The 22,079-nt window shown below is 43.2% G+C and overlaps 1 protein-coding gene across 1 annotated transcript; it reads right to left on the reverse strand.

The window, feature by feature from the left end:
• Positions 1–9,134: 9,134 nt before the first annotated feature.
• SEC22C (SEC22 vesicle trafficking protein homolog C (S. cerevisiae)) lies at positions 9,135–21,792 on the reverse strand. Its single transcript, XM_009871668.1, has 6 exons — positions 21,611–21,792; positions 18,704–18,867; positions 16,652–16,834; positions 11,601–11,719; positions 10,934–10,999; positions 9,135–9,335 (listed from the first exon to the last, which is right to left on the reverse strand). The coding sequence occupies exons 1-6, from the start codon at positions 21,790–21,792 to the stop codon at positions 9,135–9,137; spliced, it is 915 nt and encodes a 304-aa protein (XP_009869970.1).
• Between the last annotated feature and the right edge of the window lie 287 nt (positions 21,793–22,079).

Raw genomic sequence — 22,079 nt, forward strand, 5'->3', positions numbered from 1 at the left:
GGTGTAATCTCACCAGCAGCAAGCAGGGGTGCGGGGCGGGACCTGCTGATGCAGATGATGTTAAAGATCAGCCTCTAACTAATCCACTTTCCAAAAGGTGGAAAAGGGGGAGGTTTGCTTGGCAGCCTTCCGGCTAACTTATGCCTCTGAAAGATGGAGGTTCCCATCCAGGTGAGCATCCCTCAAGTCCTTTTGGGAAGTGGCTTTCATTAAAACTGAAACTGTCCCCTTTGCAGGAGGACGGTACTTGGTACCAGCTGCCACCTGATAACTGCCCCTCCCCTTGGCAAGTGAAGACATGGTGCACAACAACCCATCAGCCTACATGCAATGATCAGAAAGAGATTTTGTTTTAAAACCAAAAAAATAACAAAAAAAAATCCAAAACACTACAGTGGAAAAAATGGCTGAAAAAGCTGAGAATTTTTGGCTGGGAAAGAATTTTATTCCTGACCACACAGTGATGTTCGAAGTACGTGACTTCTGGTAGACAAGGTTTGCGGGTTCAATTCCCGCTTGGTCCACATGGGTTGCCTGGTCTAGTCGAGAGGTGGCGTCCCTGCCCATGACAGGGAGGTTGGATTAGATGATCTCTAAGGTCCCTTCCAGCCTAGGCCATTCTATGATTCTAGGATTCTATGATTCTAACAGGTGTGTGGAACAATAATATGACTCTTCTCCTCAGCCAGGCAGCTCCCCTTCATCCCTCAAGGGCAGCAAATTTCCCGTCAGGTTAAGCCAGGCAAAATCCATCCCATTTACCTAGCCCAACCTTAGCACTGAGCTGCGTCATCTCCTCTTGCCAACACGGGGGTTTCTCCAGGCAGAAGTGTCACCTCTCTCTCCATGTGCCCTGGGGAGTTCCTCTACCCTCGCTGCTTGCCAAGTTGCCCGCTGCCACCCAGACCTCTCACCTTCCCACTCCTCTTCACAGCGAAGGACATCATCATCCTTTGCCCGTTTATTAGCAAAGTTTCGGAAACGCGTTTTTTGCCTCAAATCCTTTTCCATTTGACTGAACTTTCGCAGAAGCTACTGCAGATGGATTAAGTACCAGCAATGTATGCATGCATGCCTCCAGTCTTCTTGCTAATTAAGCCGCTGGTTTCTTCTCTCTAAAACCCTCCAGCTCCTTCCTGAATCCCTCAGGCCCAGAACAAAGCCTCGATGCTCAGACCAGGAGTGCCAATACTTAGCAGAAAGAACAATGCTTTGTTCCTTAAAGACTAGCGAGACCAGAAGAAAAGAAGCTGCAGTGATTTTGCTTTTGAAAAATCGGTTCCAGCCCATCTAGGTAAGTGGATTTGCAGCCCTGAAGCGATCCTCCTGCCTTCTCCAGGGCGTCTTATCTCTGTTTCATGAATCTCACAGCAAAATCCGCTGGGAGAACCACAGAGTTCGTGCAGGCAGGTAAAAAAATTTGGCAGGTTCGCCAAGGCAGCTGCTTGGCATCTCTCCCAGCGTGAGCACGAACCATTAGCTTGTACACTGGTGCCTCCCAGTGCTTGCAAGGGAGAGAAGCAGAAAGCTCCAACTCCAGCATCAAAAACTGTCTCTTTTTGTTTGCTTTACATCCAAATCCTGCTTCTCGTCTGCTCTCTCCAAGCCCAGCATCCGCAGAGCAAGGCAGCTTCAGTGAGAAGATTCAAAGGAAGGGGAGAAAAGACGACAGGAAGATGACACTATGACTTTATGTATGGGCTAGACACAGAGCAGACGCTTCAGTACCAACATGGGACACTTCACAGGAATTTTGGCTTGTGAACCCAAACCAGCTCCTGAGAAGCCTCAGAGGCTCCTACTCTGTGTCATCAGAATATTTCTCAAAAGTATTAAATGATACTTGTGTGCAGGTGAAAAGCACTGCCTCAGCAGGAGACCCACCTTCTGGAAGGTGCCCTGGTTCCTGGCTATGCTCGTATCTGCCCAAATTCTTCCTTGTCCTGCAGGGAAGCCCAGTGCTGCACGTACCTTGGGGTCATACCTAATAAATGAAAAAGAACCCCAAGGTGAGGCAGAGCCAGCGCAAGCCCTGCCACTCAGAACCACATACCGTGGCCGTAGTTGCGCTGCTGCACCTTCTGAGCATAGTGTTCACTCCCCTTTGGCCAGGGCATGTCGCATCCCACTCCACACAGGTTTATTCAGCACGCCGGGCACCTTCATTGCAGCTTGACTTGGAGGGTTTTTTTGCCACATCCAGCAAGTAACAAAGAGTTCGGGACCGATTGTGCCAGAAGGTCTGACTCGAGGCTCACAGCAGGTAGGAGAAGGTGGTGTAGTGGACAGACGCGTGAATGTTTGCCTTAGACATTTCTTGGCATTTTACAAACCTCCAGCTTGGTCAAAAAACAAAGTTGGTTTCTGGTCCTGTGGGGCAAAACTGATAAGGGCCAAATGATATATGGGGCATGAATCTGCTAAGACCAAGGAGGGGAAGAGAGGGGAAGGAAGAGAGGGGAAGACAAAGAAACTCAAAGAAGCAAGAAAATAACAACGGATACATCCTGAACTCTGCTTGGCTGGACCAATGTGGGAACCTGCACCAGTGATCTCCTTTTCTCTCTCTCTCCCCCTCCGTCTTTTTTCCTCTCTCTTTCTTTCCCTTCCTTCTCTCTCACTGAGTAATGCAGGGCTTACCATACTGCTTGCTTAGTTTTGACTTAGTTTCCATCTTGTAATCATTAAGTGTAATACTGCCTGTTAGAAGTTGTTGTACGTCCTTTTTTCCTCGCTATCACTACATAACATGCAGCTGGCTGTAGTTTTATCGCATATCTAGTCTTTTCCTGGTTATAATTAGGTTGTAGTATATTGTCTGCCTTAAGGTGTCATTTAACTAAAACCAATTGTCGTGAGTCTGATCTATATGTTGTGAGAAATTAATAAATGTTTGCGTACAGACCTTGAGATTTGTCTCACCGTTGCCCTCTCCATTGGGTAATTATGAATCTGAGTCACTAGTCCTGCCCTCTCCTGGGCAGGACGTGACAGGTAGCACCTCCCAGGAGAAGGCCTCGTGTTTGTTTTGCACGGCGCACGCCCATGGGCACTGACGTGTTTCAGAGCTGAACTTTCCACACAACTGCTTTTTAGCGTTTCCCTACCAGAGCCCATGAAATAAGGGATTTGGTATGTTAATGCCTTTGCCAGCATAATGAAAGAATAAATCTCAGCGCTCTGCAGCCGCGTGGCATGCAATACTGACCGGTGCTTTAAATTTAATGGTCATTATTTCAAGCCTTTCTTACCACTTTCACACTGAATGACGTTTATTCCACCAAAGGGAATTTCATGCGCTCCTGCATTTTGCTTATTGTATACATTAAGTGGGAACAGAAAGAATTTTAAGGGCTCTTTGTTTTGTGTTACCATTTAATTAGTTGTAATAGGGTTCTTCTGAGCAGCCTCCCGAGGGCTAGGAAAAAAAGGACTCGAGGGAAAGATCTGCAGCCTCAAGGATGGGGAGATACCTCCTGCTTTAGCTCCATCTTCCCAATTAAAAATTAGCTTAAGCCGACCTAAAGACATGCACGAGCTCAAGCTCATGCCGTTATTCGCCACCTGAATTTGGTGAAAAAGAGCAAGTGCCATATCCAGCAGGGGCCTGATGAATACAGTCACAAGTATTACACATTTGCAGCACAGGAAAATGTGGCACACACTACTCATCCCTGCTCCAAGGTCCTCGTTTTTGCCAGAACAACACTTCAGAAGGAAAACAGTGCACAACTGATTGTATTTGTTTTAAAAAAATCAGTCTGTTAAACCTTTTGGAACAGAAAGACTGAGAGGATTAACTTCCACCCGCCCTAGAGAGCTGATACGCACCTTCATTTCCCACCGCCACGGCAGTGCTTCTTTCCAAAACGTTCTTTGGGAAGGTCATACCTTGAGGATAAAGATTTATTTGCAGACAACCAGGAGGTACCTGTAAAAGCCAACCAGCGCAGAATAAAGCCTCTGACCCCTTTACTCTGCATCCTCAGGAGAGGCACCTCGCTGCTGAGGTTAAGACGTGGGGTCGATTGCTTTTAAAACAAATGCCACTTGAGAGAGACCGTTTCAACTGCCCCTACCTCCTGCCCGGCCCTGGTTTTGAGTTTGCTCCACCAGCTTCCTCGGACACGGGAGCTGAGAGAGCAGCATCGCGAGGAGGTGACACGGGCGAAGGGAGAGCTGCTCTTCATCTTGTGGCCACTGTTTCCTTCCCCCACCCCCGCAAACAATTCTTACATGCAATTAGGTCACATCTGAAAGTCTGCACACAGCAGGAGTTGAGTTACTTTGTTTAAAACAAAAACATGTATTTCTATCACCTCAGGAGTTGTTCCTCTTTTGGCACAGGGACCCTCTGATCCTCCCACCTCCTTTTATCAGCATCTTCAAAAGAGAAAGGGAGTTCTAATTGCTTTCTCCCCTCACCTTAGAAAACAGGGGAAGGCTGCCGTCCTCCTCTATTGGCATCCTGAGAAGAAACACGCTTTGAGCAATCATTTATTTGCAGAACAAAAATAACATCCGAGATTTCAAAGGGCAGAGCAGTTCAGAAGAACAAGGCGCTCCCCTCCCTTCCCCCCCCGTCACCGTTTCTTTGCTTATTACCACCTGCTGTCTGCACAACCTCCTGCTCTGCCTCTTCCCTCCTTACCAGGGCACACACGGGCTTCTCCTTCTCTTCTGAGCAGCACTGGAATATCTCCAACCTACTGCTGGTGCTTCCTCTGCGCCGCAAGGCGGCAGCCAAGCAAGCTCCAAGGCTAAGAGGCCAAGTCGAGGCAAAAAGAGGGGTGTACCTTGAAAGCATTACACCACCAAAGGATCTGCAGTTCTCCAAGATCCACTTTACCCACAACTGCTTTCTTGATAAAGAATAAGCCTCCGAGATTAGGGAAAAAAAAAAAAAATATTTAAAAAGTCACTTTTTAGGCAGTGGAAGAACTCAGCCCATCATGTTTTGCTTCTGCTACAGATATCTAGGTATCCTTCCTGGGGAGGACCAGGGAGCAGAAAAGCAGGAAGAAACCAGTAGTTCCACAAACCTGATTTCTTCCAGCTTTTTGATTTTTACCCAATTCTTTGGTTCCTGATTAAGGAGGGCCCCCTGTGAGTCCTGCCACCGAAAGCATCGCTCTCCCACAGCACACGCTCGCTGATACTCGAAACCCTCTCGTTCGGATGGGGAGAGGGAATGTTGAACTTCATGTCACGTGGCCATTTGTTTCTACAAAGCCTGAGAAATCAGCACCTTCACCACCTTTATCAAAGGTGGCTGAAACGAGGCCAAAGAAGCCCATAAGCGCTGAAGCAAAGACTGACTGGTCAGACCAACGGGCCTTGTTAAGAGACTGGGCTGAAAAAACCTGATGGCAATCTGCAAAATCTCCACTACTCACTGGAAAACAACCTACAGGGTCACGTTAGGTCTTACTTGACAGACTTCCAATGCTCCAAAACGCAAGTTTTGCGGGAAAAGCCATAGAACGCTGTCTCTGGAAGTAAAGAGCGAGACCGTCAAAGGTGCAAAAAATTTTATCACACCGTGCTGCAATCTGTGCCTTGGATAAGCAAGTTTCTCCATACATACTTACAAATATACTTCTGTGGTTCAACAGACACATCTGTCACTTTTCAGCGTGTAGGAGACTGAACAAAAATTCTACCTAATTCCTCCTGAATAAAAAGAAAAGCCAGTGAGCATCCAGGTAGGTGAGGCATGAGAGAACACACCGTCTCCGAGAAAGCCGCCTTGAGCTCATACAGAGATTTCTTTCTGTAAGAGACCACGTACAACTCATCACACGCTATGAAATCACTCTGATTTCGAAGCTCTTTGTTAACAAGAAGAACTGAGCTTGGTTTTTAAATATTTTGAGCTCTGCTGCACGAAACAGCATATGCATACAAAGTTGAAATGATTGATCAAGTTTGTTTGTAACACAATCAGCTATTTCAAGAGTACAAATGAGGGCAAGCATTACAAAAAAAGCCATTTATTATATATGTACATATATACATACACATGCGATGGTTTTTATACACATTTACACAGGTTCAATTATTAATACAGTGCAAAAATGTCTAAAAAGGTACCAGCCCACCTTGAAAAAAACTTAACTGGTCTTTGGGAGAAAGAAAAAAAAAACAACAACAAAACCTCACAGAAAATTATCGGCTTCAGGAAGTGACTAAGCACTGCAAATCTTGAAATTAATGGAGTTTATTCGTTACCAATTTTCTTGTGCTGAGCCGCTGGGTGAGGACAAGTTTCTGAAAGACTTATCTTGAAATCTGACAGAATTAACAAGACACAATTTCAACTACATTAAACAGCTTCAAGTCGAACAAAAAGGGATGGATTCCTGTTGGGGGATTTGATTCAACACAGGCGTAATCCCACGGAATGAGTCAGGCTTCACGTACTCAAACTGCAAGTCATTCTTTTTTATTAAATCTTAAAGCACTGAGATCGATGTAAACTATTCTATTCCTCTTGCTGTTTCACCAGAAGAAAAAGTTGAACCGTATAAGCACCTTACAGATAGAGAAGCCATTCAAAATATTAACAACAAAAAAAAAATAGGTCAAACTGAACGTGTTGCCTCATCCCTGAACCAACACCCAAACCGAGGGAGTGAGCAGACACCAACGCACAAGAATTAATCCACGTGTATCCCTTAATAAGGTTTACAGATATTACAGGGGAAAATAAAAAAAAAAGGTTGCAAAGGGATTAAGACTAAGAGCAAACCAGCGCTTCATTTGTTTGGAAGAGATCTAGTTGCATCCTCCATCTAAAGCACAAAGCCAAAAACCAAAAAAAAAACACATGAAGGTAGAACTGAACCAACTGGTTTTGTTTGATTTGACTGAAATCCTTTCAGAGAAAAAAAGAAAAATATTAAGCTGATGCTGAATTTCATCTTTATCCATCCTAATTACGTTAATTACACCAGTTATCTAAACTCCTCCTTCTACTGCTCTTGCTGCAGAGCTGCGGCTGACATCACCTGTATTTGTTTTCGGATAAAGGAAAGAGATGCTCAGGAAGCATCAGGAACGTCAGGAGTTTCTTCCAATCAGCTCAATACAAGGATGAGAGAGACAAAGCGGATAATGGTTCAGTGGTCTCACAGGCCGCTTTTAAGTGCTCTGCTGGCCGTAAGCTCCAAGAGGCCAGCTTTACCCAAACCTACGGAGAAACAAGAAAGCTCTCGTCCCTTCCTTAGCCAGGCTGGGGCTGAAAGGGTGGGGAGCTGGGAGATGGGTCCTAGCGCCAAGTGAAACCAGGGGCTGGACAGCACAGGGCATCAGTACCAAACCCTCCCACATCCCTGGGGTCACCTGGGGGTCTTCAGGACAACTGTTGAATTCAGGTTTCATTTCTCCACTTATGCTCTGGCAGAAATCTGGGGAATTGACAGACAAACAATTTTAATCCACTCCCTTTATGGCACACAGCTCTAGTTCTCTTCTTAACTGGCTGGATAAAACATTCCTTCATCATTCCTACTAGAGTAGCCCTCACAGTGCAGAAGGGAATTACCAATATTTTACTACTAGAAAAAGCTCTCTTGATGTCCTAGAAATTGTTCAGGTTGTAAGGGGCTGCCTATCGATGCCGTTGTTGCAGTCAGCTGCATGGCAGAAGCGCTTCTAAGGTCTAATAGTTCACTGATACTCGCGTTTGCATCTCGAGATTTCAGGAAAATCCACTGAGATGCAAGAAAGTAACTTTGCTAAGTGCTTCTGCAAACTCAGGGAGACAACTCCGCATCGTGTTAATCTCTTTGCAACCACCAGAGGTAGAGGCTACGCAAGAGGAAACCAAATCTTTGGTGAGAGACGTCCAGTGGAAGAAATGGGGTGACCAGAAAACAGTTTCCTAAGAAATAAAATTTAAAACAAGAAAATCTAGGATCATAGTTCCACAGTTCCACACCTACGGTTCTCTACATCCTTTCAGTTTGAAACACTACAGCCCTTCAAGGAGAGCTGCATCCAAATGCTATGCACTTTTATTTTTAAATAGACGGCCTAAATTATTCATATACATTCTAAAATGCCCATATTGTACCTCAGTACATTCCCTACAAGAACAGCCAGTGCAGCAGAAGTTAAGAATTTCAGCTCCCCAGCACTGTACTGAAAAGTGCACACTCCTAAATTCATCTTAGTGTAAGAACTCAACACCATTAACTAAAGGTGTTTTATATAATAAAGAGAACCCGCTCTCACTTCCCATTACTGGAAATGCCTTTCTGCTCACCAGCTGCACATTTCTTTCAAAAAGGTGAAGGAGTCAGTGGCCCGTCAGAAGTCGGCTCGGAAGATTTATTATCCATACAGACCAAGCAAACATGGAATTGCCCTTCTACTAAGAGTGACCTTAGTCAAGGAAATAAAGGTCGCTCGAGCTGAAAGATCACTTATACTCACTTCGCTTATTTTATGCTGCCCCAAGCATATTTGCAATTAACCAATGAGCACATATTTAACCCCAATGCGCTGTTGAGCCAGGAGGTATTTATAGCCTTTACGGTTTTTAAAAGAGCCACAGCCTCTATCTCTTCCTTCAAAACCTACAAAAATTACCCTGAAGCTCATTCTAACAATTTTTCCCACTGATCCTGACCTCGTCTACTTAGGGGAAACAACTCCTTTACTTGCATTTACCAAGAATCTTGACCACTTCTATAGTCAGAAGGGTTGCCTACCACTTGATCTTCATTTTACTATGCAATTCCAATATTTTTGGAAGCTTCAGCAGGGCAAGACATTGACCTGCCAAACTGTTACGAAGCCAGTAAGACAAACAGTAAAATGCTGTCAAGATGGTATTAGTCAAGGAGTAAAAGCTTGTTTACGGTAAGGAGAACCTCCATCTACTAACAATACTTGACAAAAACTACCGTTTGCAATTACCCCACGCCCTGTTAAATACAGCTACGTTCCTCGCTGTACGTTTGACATGGTTACAGCATCCTACTTTATTTCAAGTTGCTTGGAGATATCCTCCCTGCAATAACCACCGTCCCGAATCTTTAAAAATACTCCAAGCTCTTTTTGGCCAGTTTAATATATATATAAAAAAAAAAAGCTGTAAGAATAGAGTAGCAAACCCAAAGTCCTTTTCATACTCCACAGTCAGGCTGTTTCTCCACGAGTTGCCTTGTCAGTATTTGATAAGAAGCAAGCGATGCCACTCCTATGTGAAAGGCTATTTGCCAGAGGTTCCGCAATCCATACAAGTAGATGTTGCACAAACAAATGGAGAAAAAGAGTGCAAATGTCTTCACCTTCCTTGCCGAGCTGTAGAAGAGGTACAAGTAACACTGTGAAAGGACCAGAGAGACAGCGTTAGATTTAAACCACGGACACACAGACACGAGACGTAGCTGGGAATTGCTCACAACATCCCCGCCGTATGGATGCGCCTGCAGCGATCCCTAAGAAGGTCAAAGCTTCCCTTCACCTCCTGCCTCCAAAGGTCCTCCCAAAATGGCCAGAGTGGTGGCCTCAACCCTACCTGCTGGCTAAGCACAGATCCCCAAGAGAAGTCTGCCCAGTCCAAAAGCCGAGCTGGCTTTCAACAAAGAGCCATGATTTCTGCAAGAGAAAGGCTCAGAAGCAGGAAAACAGGAAACCCAAATCTGCTTCTGCCCTACTTGTTCCTGAGATAAGTAAAGGACTTTTTCTAGACTTGACTTGGTAGGAAGACCAGCATTTCTGTTAACAGGTTTAGCTGGGGGTTTGCCCTCTTTTTCTTTTTAAATTCAAGAACAGGTGGAACCCATTCGCTGAGCATGTGTGAAGAGCAACAGCCCTTACAGGAGAGAAAACTCACCAAGTGCTGGCAGAAGAGTTACTTTTTTAACTCAAGCAGTAACAGCTCATGCTTTCTCACTTAAGGTCACCGTTTCCAACTGTGCTGATGACACAAGTAGAGATCAGCACACACAAAACACTTCATACTCGAGCTCAATTTATGCAGAAGCGTTTTGCAAAGATGACTGCCGGGGATCAAAAGGGTAAGAGAGAACTCTTGATTTAGCTTCTCCAGTTTCAGGTACTAACGGGAAAAAAGCAGGGCAGAGCCTTTCTTTGCGAAGAACAATTTGCATGGCATATCCAGATCCAAATTCCGATCCCCACCTTAAAGCTCTGCCGCGAACAGAGGTCTAAGGTGGCTGAAAGACACTAAATTGTATCTGTTGTGATAAAATAAATAACCTCTGCAAGTTTTAAATGCCATTGATAAATAAAAGTCTTCAGATAGCAATCCCCAAACTATGAGCCAAACGTGACACGACTCAGCGTTGAACACACTGGAGGCATTAGGTTATCCCTGCTGTCAACGTGTAACCCAAGCACTGCAGCTTCCTGCAAGGACAGGCTAAAAATTGAAGATTTTGAAGGTTTAAGTTAAAGGTTGTGGCCCACTGGTTTAAGTATTTAAAGAACCTTTCAAGAGGAACCCTTTCGGAGCATATGACATTTTCCTCACTCAACTTCTGCCTAAGGAGGTCAGAGAATCTACAGAAGTCAGGAACCACACTTGCCTCAAGAATTACAACTAATTTCTAATGTAAATTAGAACGTTTTTATAATGTTGCTATCTTGTATTTGCTTAGTCTTTCAGGGCAGTTAAGCTACAAAATCTTCCTCTGGGAAGCAAATCCTCTTTGAGCTAGCGCTTACTTATCACCATCAGCCCCATTTGACATCTCAAAACATGAAAACGCTGAAAAAAACCCTGCAACTTCAGTTTGCCAAGGGTCAAACTGTGCCTTTAACTGTACCCACTTCACTGGAATACCTCAGGGGAATGACCTAGGTAGGATACTAAAAGTAAATTGTTCCTCTGCTTAGCTGAAAATTACTTTGTCTTGTATATCATCACACAAAACTAATCAGAAAGCATTTTATTTACCTGAAAAACACAGGCTAGAAAAGGTAGGAGAAACGCTATCACATTTCCAATTCCTTCACGGTCCTCCTGTTTTGACGAAAAGAAGCGACGAACCATGTCAGCTACAGTTTTTTTAGCAAGAGCCGCTTGATATTTTAGAACACTACATCTCGTCAAGTCCCAGTTCATGGTGATTGACTGCAACAGTGTGAACCAGCAAGATCAATATCATCCAAGAACTGACACGTACGTGATTAACTCCCCCTAAATAAAATTGTGCCACCACATGATCAGCACGCTTTTTTAAGTTTCCTTTTTAGGAGCTGTTTACAGTTTCACATTTGTTTAAAACAATTTAGAAAAAAGCGTCTACGACAAAACGTAAGAATGTGAAAAAATAAAATTAAAAAAAAAAAAAAAAGCCCGTCCAGACAGCCTGGCAAGGCTAAAGTATTTCTCCAAATTTTAATCTCCCTAGAAAAGATTAAAACGCAGCGTGCTGTGATGTACGATGAGACACACGAGGTCCAGCAGGTGAGCAATCAATTGTACATCCCCTGGACAAACTAAACAAATCTTGTAGAAAGATGTACATTCTACTAAGCGGCAGAAAGGCCCCCTCGTCTGGTTACCCAAAATAACTGTCTCCTCTTGACCCCTCTAGAGGGTTGAATTCCATCAGAGTTACCTGAAACGAATACTCTGCCAGGTGAACACCTCGAATGAGGTTCAAAGCTCCGCACATGATGTTCAGAACAAGCGACAGAATCCCCAGGGGAGTCACAGGCTGCATTCTGTAAGTTGGGACTGAAAAATGAAAAAGAAAGACACATCAGTGCAAGTTTGCACTACTCCTTGGAATCTTTTCACATGTGGGTTAAACATTTTTCTAAGTGATTCCTGCTCGCTCCAGGGAAGATCAACTATTAACAGAAACACCTTTTTGTGTGTGTGTGCGTTAACCTGCTCTGTTTTTCAGACACCGAGAAATCAGTAAGATCTCTGGGGTATTTTTTCATCAGATTAAGCAACAGAAATTGTTCTTGAGCTAGTTGGTACGAATGTCTTATGGTGAACACTGATATTTTTAAACTGCTTATTTCAGCAGATCAGCAAACTTAGCACAGATCAGCAGAAAAGCTAGAGGCTTCAACACCCAAAGGTCTGGGAAAAAGCTTAGATTTCTGACACCCATAAAAGCGATGCAGCTCTTCCTCGACTGGTAATTACATATTTCTTCCCACTGACACTTGGAGGCTTCAGGCTGCTATGCAGAAATTTCGTTTCACCTGCACAGTTTCCATCTGGCACAGGGTGCCCTCAGCAGGTAGTTGTCAAATCCAAACGTGGGAGCCAAGGGCTCTGACGCTCCGCTGCTGGAGAAGCTGCCGCAGGAGTTGTCAGGATGACGCCACCCAGTCAGGGTGGGGAAATGTCTGTTACAGAACTGCTCCTCTTACTTCTGGGCCTCTGACACTGACAAAACATGGTCAAAACTGGGGCCCTCAGGAACTAAACTGGATGCTCCAGGTTTTGGCCTTTGGAGTCATGTTTCGCAATGCGTTACAACTGCCTTTCACCCAACCTGTCCGGGTTTCAAAGGCTGCAAATTACCTTTTCACACCTCCTCCACTCCTCCAACACCTACACACCCAAATACCATTTCTTCAGGATGTTCTGGTAGATCCTTAATTAAGGTCAGAGCAATTATTCTCTGTTTGGACTTAACTCCGACATCTGCCACTTCTATTTCGGGCTTTTGGTTGTCCAAAAGCTCACTTCTTTTTTTTTCCTTAGCTGTACTGGCTCAAGGACAGCCACCACGCCTCGATACTCACTCACATCCCCTCCCTGCCCTTGGATCACCACAAGTAGAACCCTGTCAGCCTAAGAATAAGGGTGATTTGCAGTTCAGACACTCAATCCAGATCCTCTCCCACAACCATCAGATCGAGGAGAGAATGAACGAGCTCTCAGGAAGTCTCCCCAGCTCCCAGGATCTTCTGCCTCCTGTCCAGATGTCACGAGCTCCTGACTACTGTAGATGAAGGAAGCAACACAGCAGAGATCGTTCCTGGCTTTGTTTCAGGGCCAGATGAAGCACTCTAACAGCTTAAATATTGCAATGCTGCGTGGTTTAAGATAGGAAAGCACTTTTCTGTTTTCTCCTCCGAGAGATTTTGATAGATGGATCAAAAACTTTGGTGTCAAATTAATACAGGGATATAAAGTATCTTTTGTAAGCATCGACATAATTAATTTCTCTGGCATGAATTCATACATCCATAATTTCCTCTTCAGAGCAGCTGCAAAAGGAACTGTATTAATTCCATTTGATGTATGTCACATTATGTGGCATTACCGTATATTACTGTCATATGCATGTTCATGGAAACAAATGGTGCACGCAACCCCATCATTCAAAGGCAATTTTGCTTTTTTTTTGCTGTGCAGTGAAATTTGAGGTCCAAAAGGATGAGCATGTTTGCTCATTCGCTGACCCAAGTACTCAGTTTCCTATTATTTTGGACAGTTTAAATAATGCCGCAGCTACGTATCTCTCTCTCATGGAAATTTCCTAACAAAGACTATCGTTTCTTCCTCCTCAGTTTCCAAGGTTTACTTCAGAGGCACAAAATATCTCTAAAACAAAAGGAGTCACTCATTGTACAGGTTCTTGCAAACTATACACGTCAAGAGTTTCCAGTCCAGAACAATGCAAACCTGAGCACATTGCTTCTGCAGGCTGAAGATGGGATATTATTGCAAAAGTTATGTTTTTCTGGCGCATGGTAGGATAAAAAGAATCGCTATCGTGGTCACAAGGGAGTTTACAAGAGCCAGTTGTCTTCTGTGAGAAGTGATCTTGAAGCTGTTTGCTGTGGAGCTTTATTTGTGCTACCTCTGTCTGAGGTTTAATTCACAAACTGAAATTGCACAGAGTAAGCAGAATTGCACAAAACGAAGACAGGTACTGCTTAGAAAAAAAATATTACACTTCCTGCTGTGAAGCATATTTTTATAAACAATTTCATACCGGAATTGCTTATTATATTTAATAAGGGAGCAAGAGAGTACAAGCACTCTTAGTTCAAGACAGCACAGTTTTGCACAAGCACAATTCAATGCTAATTGGGACTCAAACTGATTTGACTCTTCCAGTAGAAAAGTTCTGCACTTCAGAGGACAAGAACCACGCAGAAGACGTTCCAGAGGCTGCAGATTATCTAGTGCCCAGGAAAAATGCAGGTTTGAACATGTACAGAACAATTCTGTGAAAACACCCTCAATACAGTGAAGGAATTGAAACTGCTGCCTATAAAAGATTTTCTGAGCAGAGGCCTCTGGCTTTTTAAGCAGAGACTGACACGAATGCCTGTGCCACGCTCCATTCTCTCTCTTTAAGGCGCAGCACAACGCGGGTTTGACAATGAGTCACATACTCAAAGCTCCAGATAAAGACAGCACCAGGAGCTAAAACCGAAATCAGGCTCAAACACTCTGAAATAAAATAAAAGCACACAAAAGACAGAGACGTGAGACATCTTCAAAAAAAACCCAAACAACAAAACCTTAAAAAGGACTCTGTGGAGGATGTCCTGTGTGCCTACAAAAGGCTAAGAACTCTCATCAAGGAGAGCACAACGCTGCGTAATTTAATTGTGTGCTTACTAGACAAACAGCACAAGTTGTTCCTCCACTTCAGAGAGCCAGCTCTGACACGAAAACTCTCCTTCTTCACGGAAACCCACTTGCACTTTGCGTTTCTTCTGTGTACACACCCCACTGTCCTCTGGAGCTTTTATCAGCCGTGCCCATAGCAAGGCACAGGGTGAGGCTTTTCCAACAACAGCTGAGGTTATGTCCATGCTGATGAAGGGAACAACACCAGGGTCTTTGCAGAAATATGAGGGGCTCGGTTTAGTTAATGAAGGAAAGCACAAACAGAAGAATAATAAATAAATAAATAAATGAAACCCCCTCTTGTTTCCATATATACTAACAAGGAGAGAACTGCCCTGACTTTTCAGACTTCTTTCACGCTAAAATGAAAAGCCAGGGAATGTGATCATTCAGCTCAAAATAAGGCAGGAACCAAGTTACAGGGACTTGTGTTTTGATCAACCCATTGATTGATCCATCTTCACTACAGAGTGCAAACACATTCAAATTCTGCTCTCCTGCAAACTCTTCAACATGTTCAAGTCTCCCGTGTAGCAGAGCCCCGATATAAACACCACAGACATGGGAACAAACACTATCCACACAGCTAAACTTAGAGCAGCACACTGGGATTCAGCTGGCAGGGAATGATGAGAGGAGAGAGACGTAAGCCAGGAAAGCTGACTCCAGCTGAGGGCAACAGATGATCATAAACATGATCCTTCAAATAAAGGCAGAACAATCTGTAAAGAGTATTTGGGTTAGACCAGAGAGAAGAGCCAGAAATATAAAGCCAGATGGAAAGGAAAAGAAAGCAATTAAGACTATGAGGGGAACTGAAAATGTATTTCTGAGCTGTGGACACAGACTAGCTTGCAAATGTTTACTGGCACTGCAACTGTTCACACTAGTGCAAAGAATTTCTAAGCCCTGTCACATCGTGAAAACATTTAACCTTCAAGCACAGCTCTGAGGAGAACTCAACAATATGACCGGCAAATAAAACATTTTCAATTTTGTTTTTTTCTTCCTCCTGGCCACTGCCCCTCTATATTTTAACTTAAAATACCTATGTCAAATTACATTCCAGCTCATTCATCAGAAACAATAAAGACTGAGTAACTGGAATTCAATTTTATTAAGAGTTTCATAAGCCAACAACAACAACAACAAAAACAAAGAGGAAATACAAGCTCATGGCACTCCAGCTGCATTTAAACTGCCGTGCTAACTGGATTAAAACAGGGGCATGGTTTAGCGGTGGATTTGGCAGTGTTATGGTCAGAGTTGGACTTGATGGTCTTAAACATCTTTTCCAACCAAAATGACTCTATGATTCCATAGTTTTATTTCACAGAGGAAGCAGGCAGAACTTTGACTACGCAACTGAAAAGCAGGTAAGAAGGTACCAGTTTTACAATAAATAAGCAGAGGTTAGTACTTCTAAAAGCAGGTAAAATGTCAGCATTCGTTCTGGAAAGGTCCCTTGTCAAGCCTCTGTGGGTTGTTTGCAGAGACACACACATCTTGCAGAATTTTAGTCAAATGCATTGGATTTTAAAGAAGAAGGTAAAAGTAGAAAGCAAAGAGGGGAGAACAACCCAAGACAAACAGTCTGGGAATAAAAGTTTTACCCTCAGCTCATATTCTTCTCATCTTTTCTTTCCTCAAGGCCGAAGCAACTAACTTGCACTGCGACTGCCCATCTTGTTACGGCTCGCAACGAGCAATGAATCAGTGGGGCTGCTTTTGTCACAGAAAATTTAACAAGCAACTACCTGAAAAGCAGGAGAACGTAACATAGAAAATGCCAAGACCAGTTACAACCAGTCAGCCATACAGGGAGACTGGTCTGGAAAACAATAATAACAAAAAGACACGACCATGAGTCCTGAAAGGCTCTCGTGTGTATCTGCTATAAATCTAAAAAGCATATGTTGGGGTTTTTTTGCCTTTCTTGTACTCAGAAATACACATATTGGGTATAAAAGGAACGGCTGCGGTAACACTTTCTTGCACCATTTGCAAAGTTAGGGGTGGGAAGTTCACTGTCACCTGCACGTAGTAGTAACTTACCAACCTCCACATGAACGCCTGCGCGCCCACCGTTCGCCGTCCCATTCATCAGCTCCGGATCCTCGAGTTTCAGCTGAACCGGGGGCTGGAACTTCAGCTCCTCCTCAATTTTCTCCCGGTTGGCCTTCGTTCGAGAGCCACGGGCACGATTAAAATGCCATTTCACCTTCTGAATAACGCTGTCTGAAACAACAGAAAAAGACGTTTCAATTTGCTTTGCAAAAAGTTAAGCGCTTCAGGCAGTTATTAGTCACAGCAAAAATCACAGCAATTTTTTTTTTATTTTTTTTTATGTCTTCCTTCATTTCCTTATTAGTGGCAGGTGTCAAATTCCACCAGTGGTTAGGGATCAAAAATACCTCTCTAGGTATTTTACATCACGCCACTCCCTTTGGGACACTTCAAATCTCAACATCCTGCCTGTCCATGGACTGAAAATAAGTTTTTACATTCCAGGGCTGATGTCAATACACACCTAAAATTACCCATGAACTATCATGAGAAGCAATTCCACGTTGTTTTTTTAACAATATCAAGGACTAGGTTTTTTTTCCTCCAGCACAGAGATAAATTCATTCAACCTGCATTTGAGTTATGAAGCAACTTTGAATGTCAGAGGCAATTCCACAGTGATTTCGCCAACATCCAAGCCACAGATCTACACCCAGGTCACGCAGCTTCATCTTTCACATTTCAAATTTAACACCATTTGCAAGCAAATCCCTTTCCACAATCGTGGCTGCTGGTTTGCCAGGAGTTGTACTGCCACAAAGAATTTATCCACCTAAATTGCTCACACCTCCAGAGCTGAGGTACGTCACCGCAGATATCACAACTGCCTATTTAATTGTGCAAAGATAACGGCAAATTCAAGCTGTTGCAAATGTTCAGCAAAATAAAACACAGAAACACTTATTTTTCTAAACTTTCCTATACATAAAATCCATATCCGAAAGTTATTATTATGCCAGGCTTGCACAGGCTGACCACAGCTACTACGGGACATGATACACGTGTAATAGCTTAAGATTTTTGAGATCACACAGAAGGACTTTATATTGTGCTCAAATACACAGTGCCATCAGCATTTCTTTGTGGAAAAACCTGTGTTTTACCTCAAACCATCCTGCTATAATTATCTACAGCTACCAGGTAATAAAGGAAAGAAGAAAAAAAGAATTTTAAAAAAAAAAAAAATCACATAGCAACATCAGGTAGACTCAGAAAAAAATTCAGTATAACAGTAAAAATAAAAAACAAAAATGCATTTTTCTCTTTAAAGAGAGCCTTATGCAATTAAAAGAGGGTAGCGATTCCCAAATTCCTACTCCAGTTAAAAAAAACCAAATAAACAAACAAAAAAAGAGTAGTTTGGATCCCACTGTAAAATTACATCACACCAGGAATGTGCCCTGCAGGGAATCCACCCAAAATACACGATGACTGTGTGTATAACAGGCTCTCCTTGTGGATTTCTCAATCTTTTAAGCACAAAGTTTAACCAAAACCTGGATAGAAGCGTGCTAAACCACTGCAATACCCAGAAAAGAAATTTCTCAATGCAAGGGAATTGTGTTTTTCAAAGGTGTGAGGTTCAGTAGAGCAGCTGCTACTTGGCAAGAAAATCATTTTTATCAGGTTAAAGAAGAAACACTAAGCAGGATTACAAAGCGTTATGTGAACGTAAGGCAGGCCAGAACAAAAGGTGTGCATAATAATCTATTGTGTCTCTCTTTTTTCCTGCATCCATCCATCTCCAGTGATCTTTTTTTTTTAAAATTAACTTAAAATGTATTTGAGATGTGGATTCCTTTCCCTTCTGTGCCTATTTATTAATCAAGACAGGATTTTGTTCATCTATTACGGGGGCTCTCAGGAACTGCAAACCCAATAATCTAATAGTTTAACAACATTCCCCTCCTCCTACACACGCATGCAAAAGCAGACACACAGATTCATTTTTATGATCAGGCTTTGGCCAGGAGACACTGTTTATCATCATAAAAGCAGCAGACACAGAATTCTCACTTATTAGAGAACAAAATTACGAACCAAATTCCAGAAAAGCATATGGTCTGGAAGCTAAACTGATGCTTGTTGTATCGTAGGAAGCAGCAAATTCCCACTGAAGCTCTTCCAGGAAGCAAAACGCCATGATGGTTGAGTAATTGCTGGAACAGATTGCCATGCAGGCAATATCCCCAGAAGAAAGGAAACTGAAATACATATATAAAAAATATATACAAGTTAAAACAAAAAAAGAGTTGCTGAACGTGCGAATTAAACTCTGCTCTCTGTCAAAACAAAATACACAGACTGAGCTGCAAGATCAGACTGTAAAAATTAAATTCTTCACCCTGCTGTAATCATCCTGCAGCTCCTGCAGATCTAACACTTATCCTTAACAAATGCAGATTTTATTCACTTGCTACATTGGTAAAAATCAAGGACATTATTTTCTCAAGTCGGCTTTAAAACACGTTAATCAGAAAAGAGATGGCCAGAAAACATGACAGGTAATAAGATTTTGAAAGAAAACACAGTGGCTTTCCACAAACTGAAGTAAAAAGCAGCCAGCCGGTTTGGAGGAAGCAGGCAGGTGCACTCCTTGCTCCCCTTGAATATGATAACTGCCTATTAATGGCAGAAGACATCTGTCAACTTGCACAAACCAAGATACTCCAATACTGTTATTGCTAAATCGTCTGTAACAAATCAACATGAGTTTGTTTGAGAAACAGCGCAACAAAAATTTCACTCCAAAAGGGGTCCCTCTAACACTGGAGCCATATTTCTGCAGAAGCTTCCACTTCCAACGGCCCAGAACCTTGCAGGAAACTTCACAGCGGATTCAACAGACCAAAATGTGAGAAATCCCTCTCGCCCAGGCTTCATTAAATAAGATGGGAGTCAGGGCACTTGGTTCAGATGTCAGCACGCAAACCATAGAGACCTGAACTTCCACAATCCGCACCGTAACTACAGACTTGTGACTGACTCAGAGACAACTGAGCAAATCTTCCCTTACAGGTTAGTCATTTGTTAGCAATCATTTAGCTGAAAATCAAAACTGTGAAGCTCAACAATGACTCTCTGCATTTTCTCTCCACTATATATTTATATATTTCAATCCTCTCATACAGAAACAGTTGTGGTTTCTATTTTTCTTTACTTGTTATATTTTGTACTTGGGATTTAGGGTTTTGATTAGCTCCGTTACAGCCTCGTTACACCAGGTTTGCTCCCTAAACTCCTTTTGTCCCCAGCTCACAGCGAGGATCGACAGCGTACCTGGGTAAAACTACCTTTTCCCTGTTGTCAATAATTTTTGGCACTTTTTTTGCCACGTATCTGTTGTTTGCACTCTCCTTTCAGAGCCAGATGCATTGCTATTTCTGCAGAGACTACAGAAGATTAAAAGCAGCAGAACGTGTTAGCATTAAGGGCATAAGTTCGCTTTGAGGCAAAAGGAATTAAAATGCTAATCTCTGCTTTTCCAACTGATTCAGTGGAAGTTCACGTATCTTCTTTCACCAATCCCTGCCCCAAAAAGGGCCACTTAGTTTTAGCTCAGGGTGACTTTAAGTTTTCATATGTTTGCTAACCAGAAATGCAACCGCAAACTAAAACTCATTTTTAGAGCCAAACTAAAATCAATGGGAAATGAAAATTCTCATTTCTAAATAAAACCTTCATTTCTTAGCGATAAGGACCAGCAAATAAAAGCAAAGATTTCTCTGCATCAGCTATTGTCAGTATGGTTCAGGCCTCCTCAAAACTCACCCATTAACCAGAGCTGCTAGAGTTGAGCCCTGCTGGCATTCAGAAAATTAAGGGGGCAGCTTGCAGGAGGGAGTCAGGGCACTTTTGTGCAAGCCAGAATTGGAACTAAAGGCGTCCATGAGATGGCACCAGCAAGACTTTAATTGTCACTGAAAAAGTTTGGGGTGTAGACTAAACTAATTCATTCTACAGAACACTTGGGGACATCAGTACTCAAAAAACTGAACGTGAGCTGGCAACGTACGCTGACAGCCCAAAAAGCCAACTGTATCCTGGGCTCCGTCAAAATCAGTGTGGCCAGCACGACAAGGGAGGTGATTCTGTCCCTCTGCTTCACTCTTGTGAGACCCCTCAGTGTCTGTGTCCAACACAAAGACACAGACCTGCCGGAGTGAGTCCAGAGGAGGCCACAAATATGATCAGAGAGCTGAGTACATGTTGAGAGAGTTGGGGTTGTACAGTCTGGAGAAGAAAAGGCTCCAGGGAGACCTTATAGTGGCCTTCCAGTGCTTTAATGGGGCTACAGGAAAGCTGGGGAGGGACTGTTTACGAAGGAGTGTAGCAACAGGACAAGGAATAATGGTTTTTTTAAGTGCTACAGGTTAGATTTTGATTAGGCATTAGGAAGAAGTTGTTCGCTGTGAGCATGGTGAGACCCTGGCACAGGTTGCCCAGAGAAGCTGTGGATGCCCCATCCCTGGCAATGTCCAAGGCCAGGTGGGATGGGGCTTGGAGCAACCTGGGCTGGTGGGAGGTGTCCTCGCTCGAGGCCAGGGGATGGAACTAGATGATCTTTAAGGTCTCTTATAACTCAAACCATTCAGTGATTCCAAGGCACTAGGATGTCATCTTAGAAGGTATCTGCAGAAGGATGAGATACTCCAATTGCTAATAGTAACAAGTACTGCCCATCAAGTGGAAAGCATTTGCTATAAAAAATGAAAACTGAAGTAAGCAAGTTCTTCTCATGTGCTTAGTAAACTGAGCAGGAGCTGTGCAGTTCTTGTGTTGAGAAACAAGGTTTCAAAATACTGCTCCGAAGTTTCAATCCAGACATGCATGGTGGGAGTTCTGTTTGGAGTTAGGCACTACAAAACATCCCTGAAGTTCAACTAAACCCTACGACAAGCATTTCAAAACTTAAAGTCAAAAATCCAAACAAAAGCAGGGTCTTACTGTATGCTAAGGTCACGTCCTTTTGCTGTGCCTCGACTCGGATACTGCGCCAGAACCGAGGATAACGCCTTCAATTTCTTCCTGCATTCCAGAAAGTCCTGGTTGAGATGAAAGTCTGTGGAGGCTGAGAGGGGAAGTCCATCCCTCACCCGCACAACACAGGCGAAGAAGATCATGGACATTCTCCACTGGAGTACTCATGAGGACAACCTGAAAATGAGATATTTAATTAGGTTAACGGATGTGGTATTAGTTACTTACAAGGCTATATGTTAGCCAGAAATATGTCACGGGTTTAGCCACTACTGCTACCAAATCATATCTCTTGTAACTCCACCACTACTGAAAGGCAATCAAACTGCTCTCAGAGGCCCCAGCTACGCCCATCATTTGCCTCTCTCAGACAAAAAAAGTGAGGCAGGGGATTTGGCAAACAGAGGAATTACCCACCTGAAAAATATGACTATTT

The sequence above is a fragment of the Apaloderma vittatum genome, unplaced genomic scaffold (genome assembly GCF_000703405.1).
Source record: "Apaloderma vittatum isolate BGI_N311 unplaced genomic scaffold, ASM70340v1 scaffold3946, whole genome shotgun sequence".
Taxonomy (NCBI): domain Eukaryota; kingdom Metazoa; phylum Chordata; class Aves; order Trogoniformes; family Trogonidae; genus Apaloderma; species Apaloderma vittatum.

What these genes read in the sequence shown, in the direction of transcription:
- SEC22C (XM_009871668.1), bottom strand. Translation starts at nt 21,792, where the DNA reads ATGTCCATGATCTTCTTCGCCTGTGTTGTGCGGGTGAGGGATGGACTT. An exon ending in AGGCGTTCATGTGGAGGTTG is followed by an intron (nt 11,720 to 16,651) that starts GTAAGTTACTAC and finishes TTCATTTTTCAG; the next exon opens with TCCCAACTTACAGAATGCAG. An exon ending in TTCTAGCCTGTGTTTTTCAG is followed by an intron (nt 9,336 to 10,933) that starts GTAAATAAAATG and finishes GTCCTTTCACAG; the next exon opens with TGTTACTTGTACCTCTTCTA.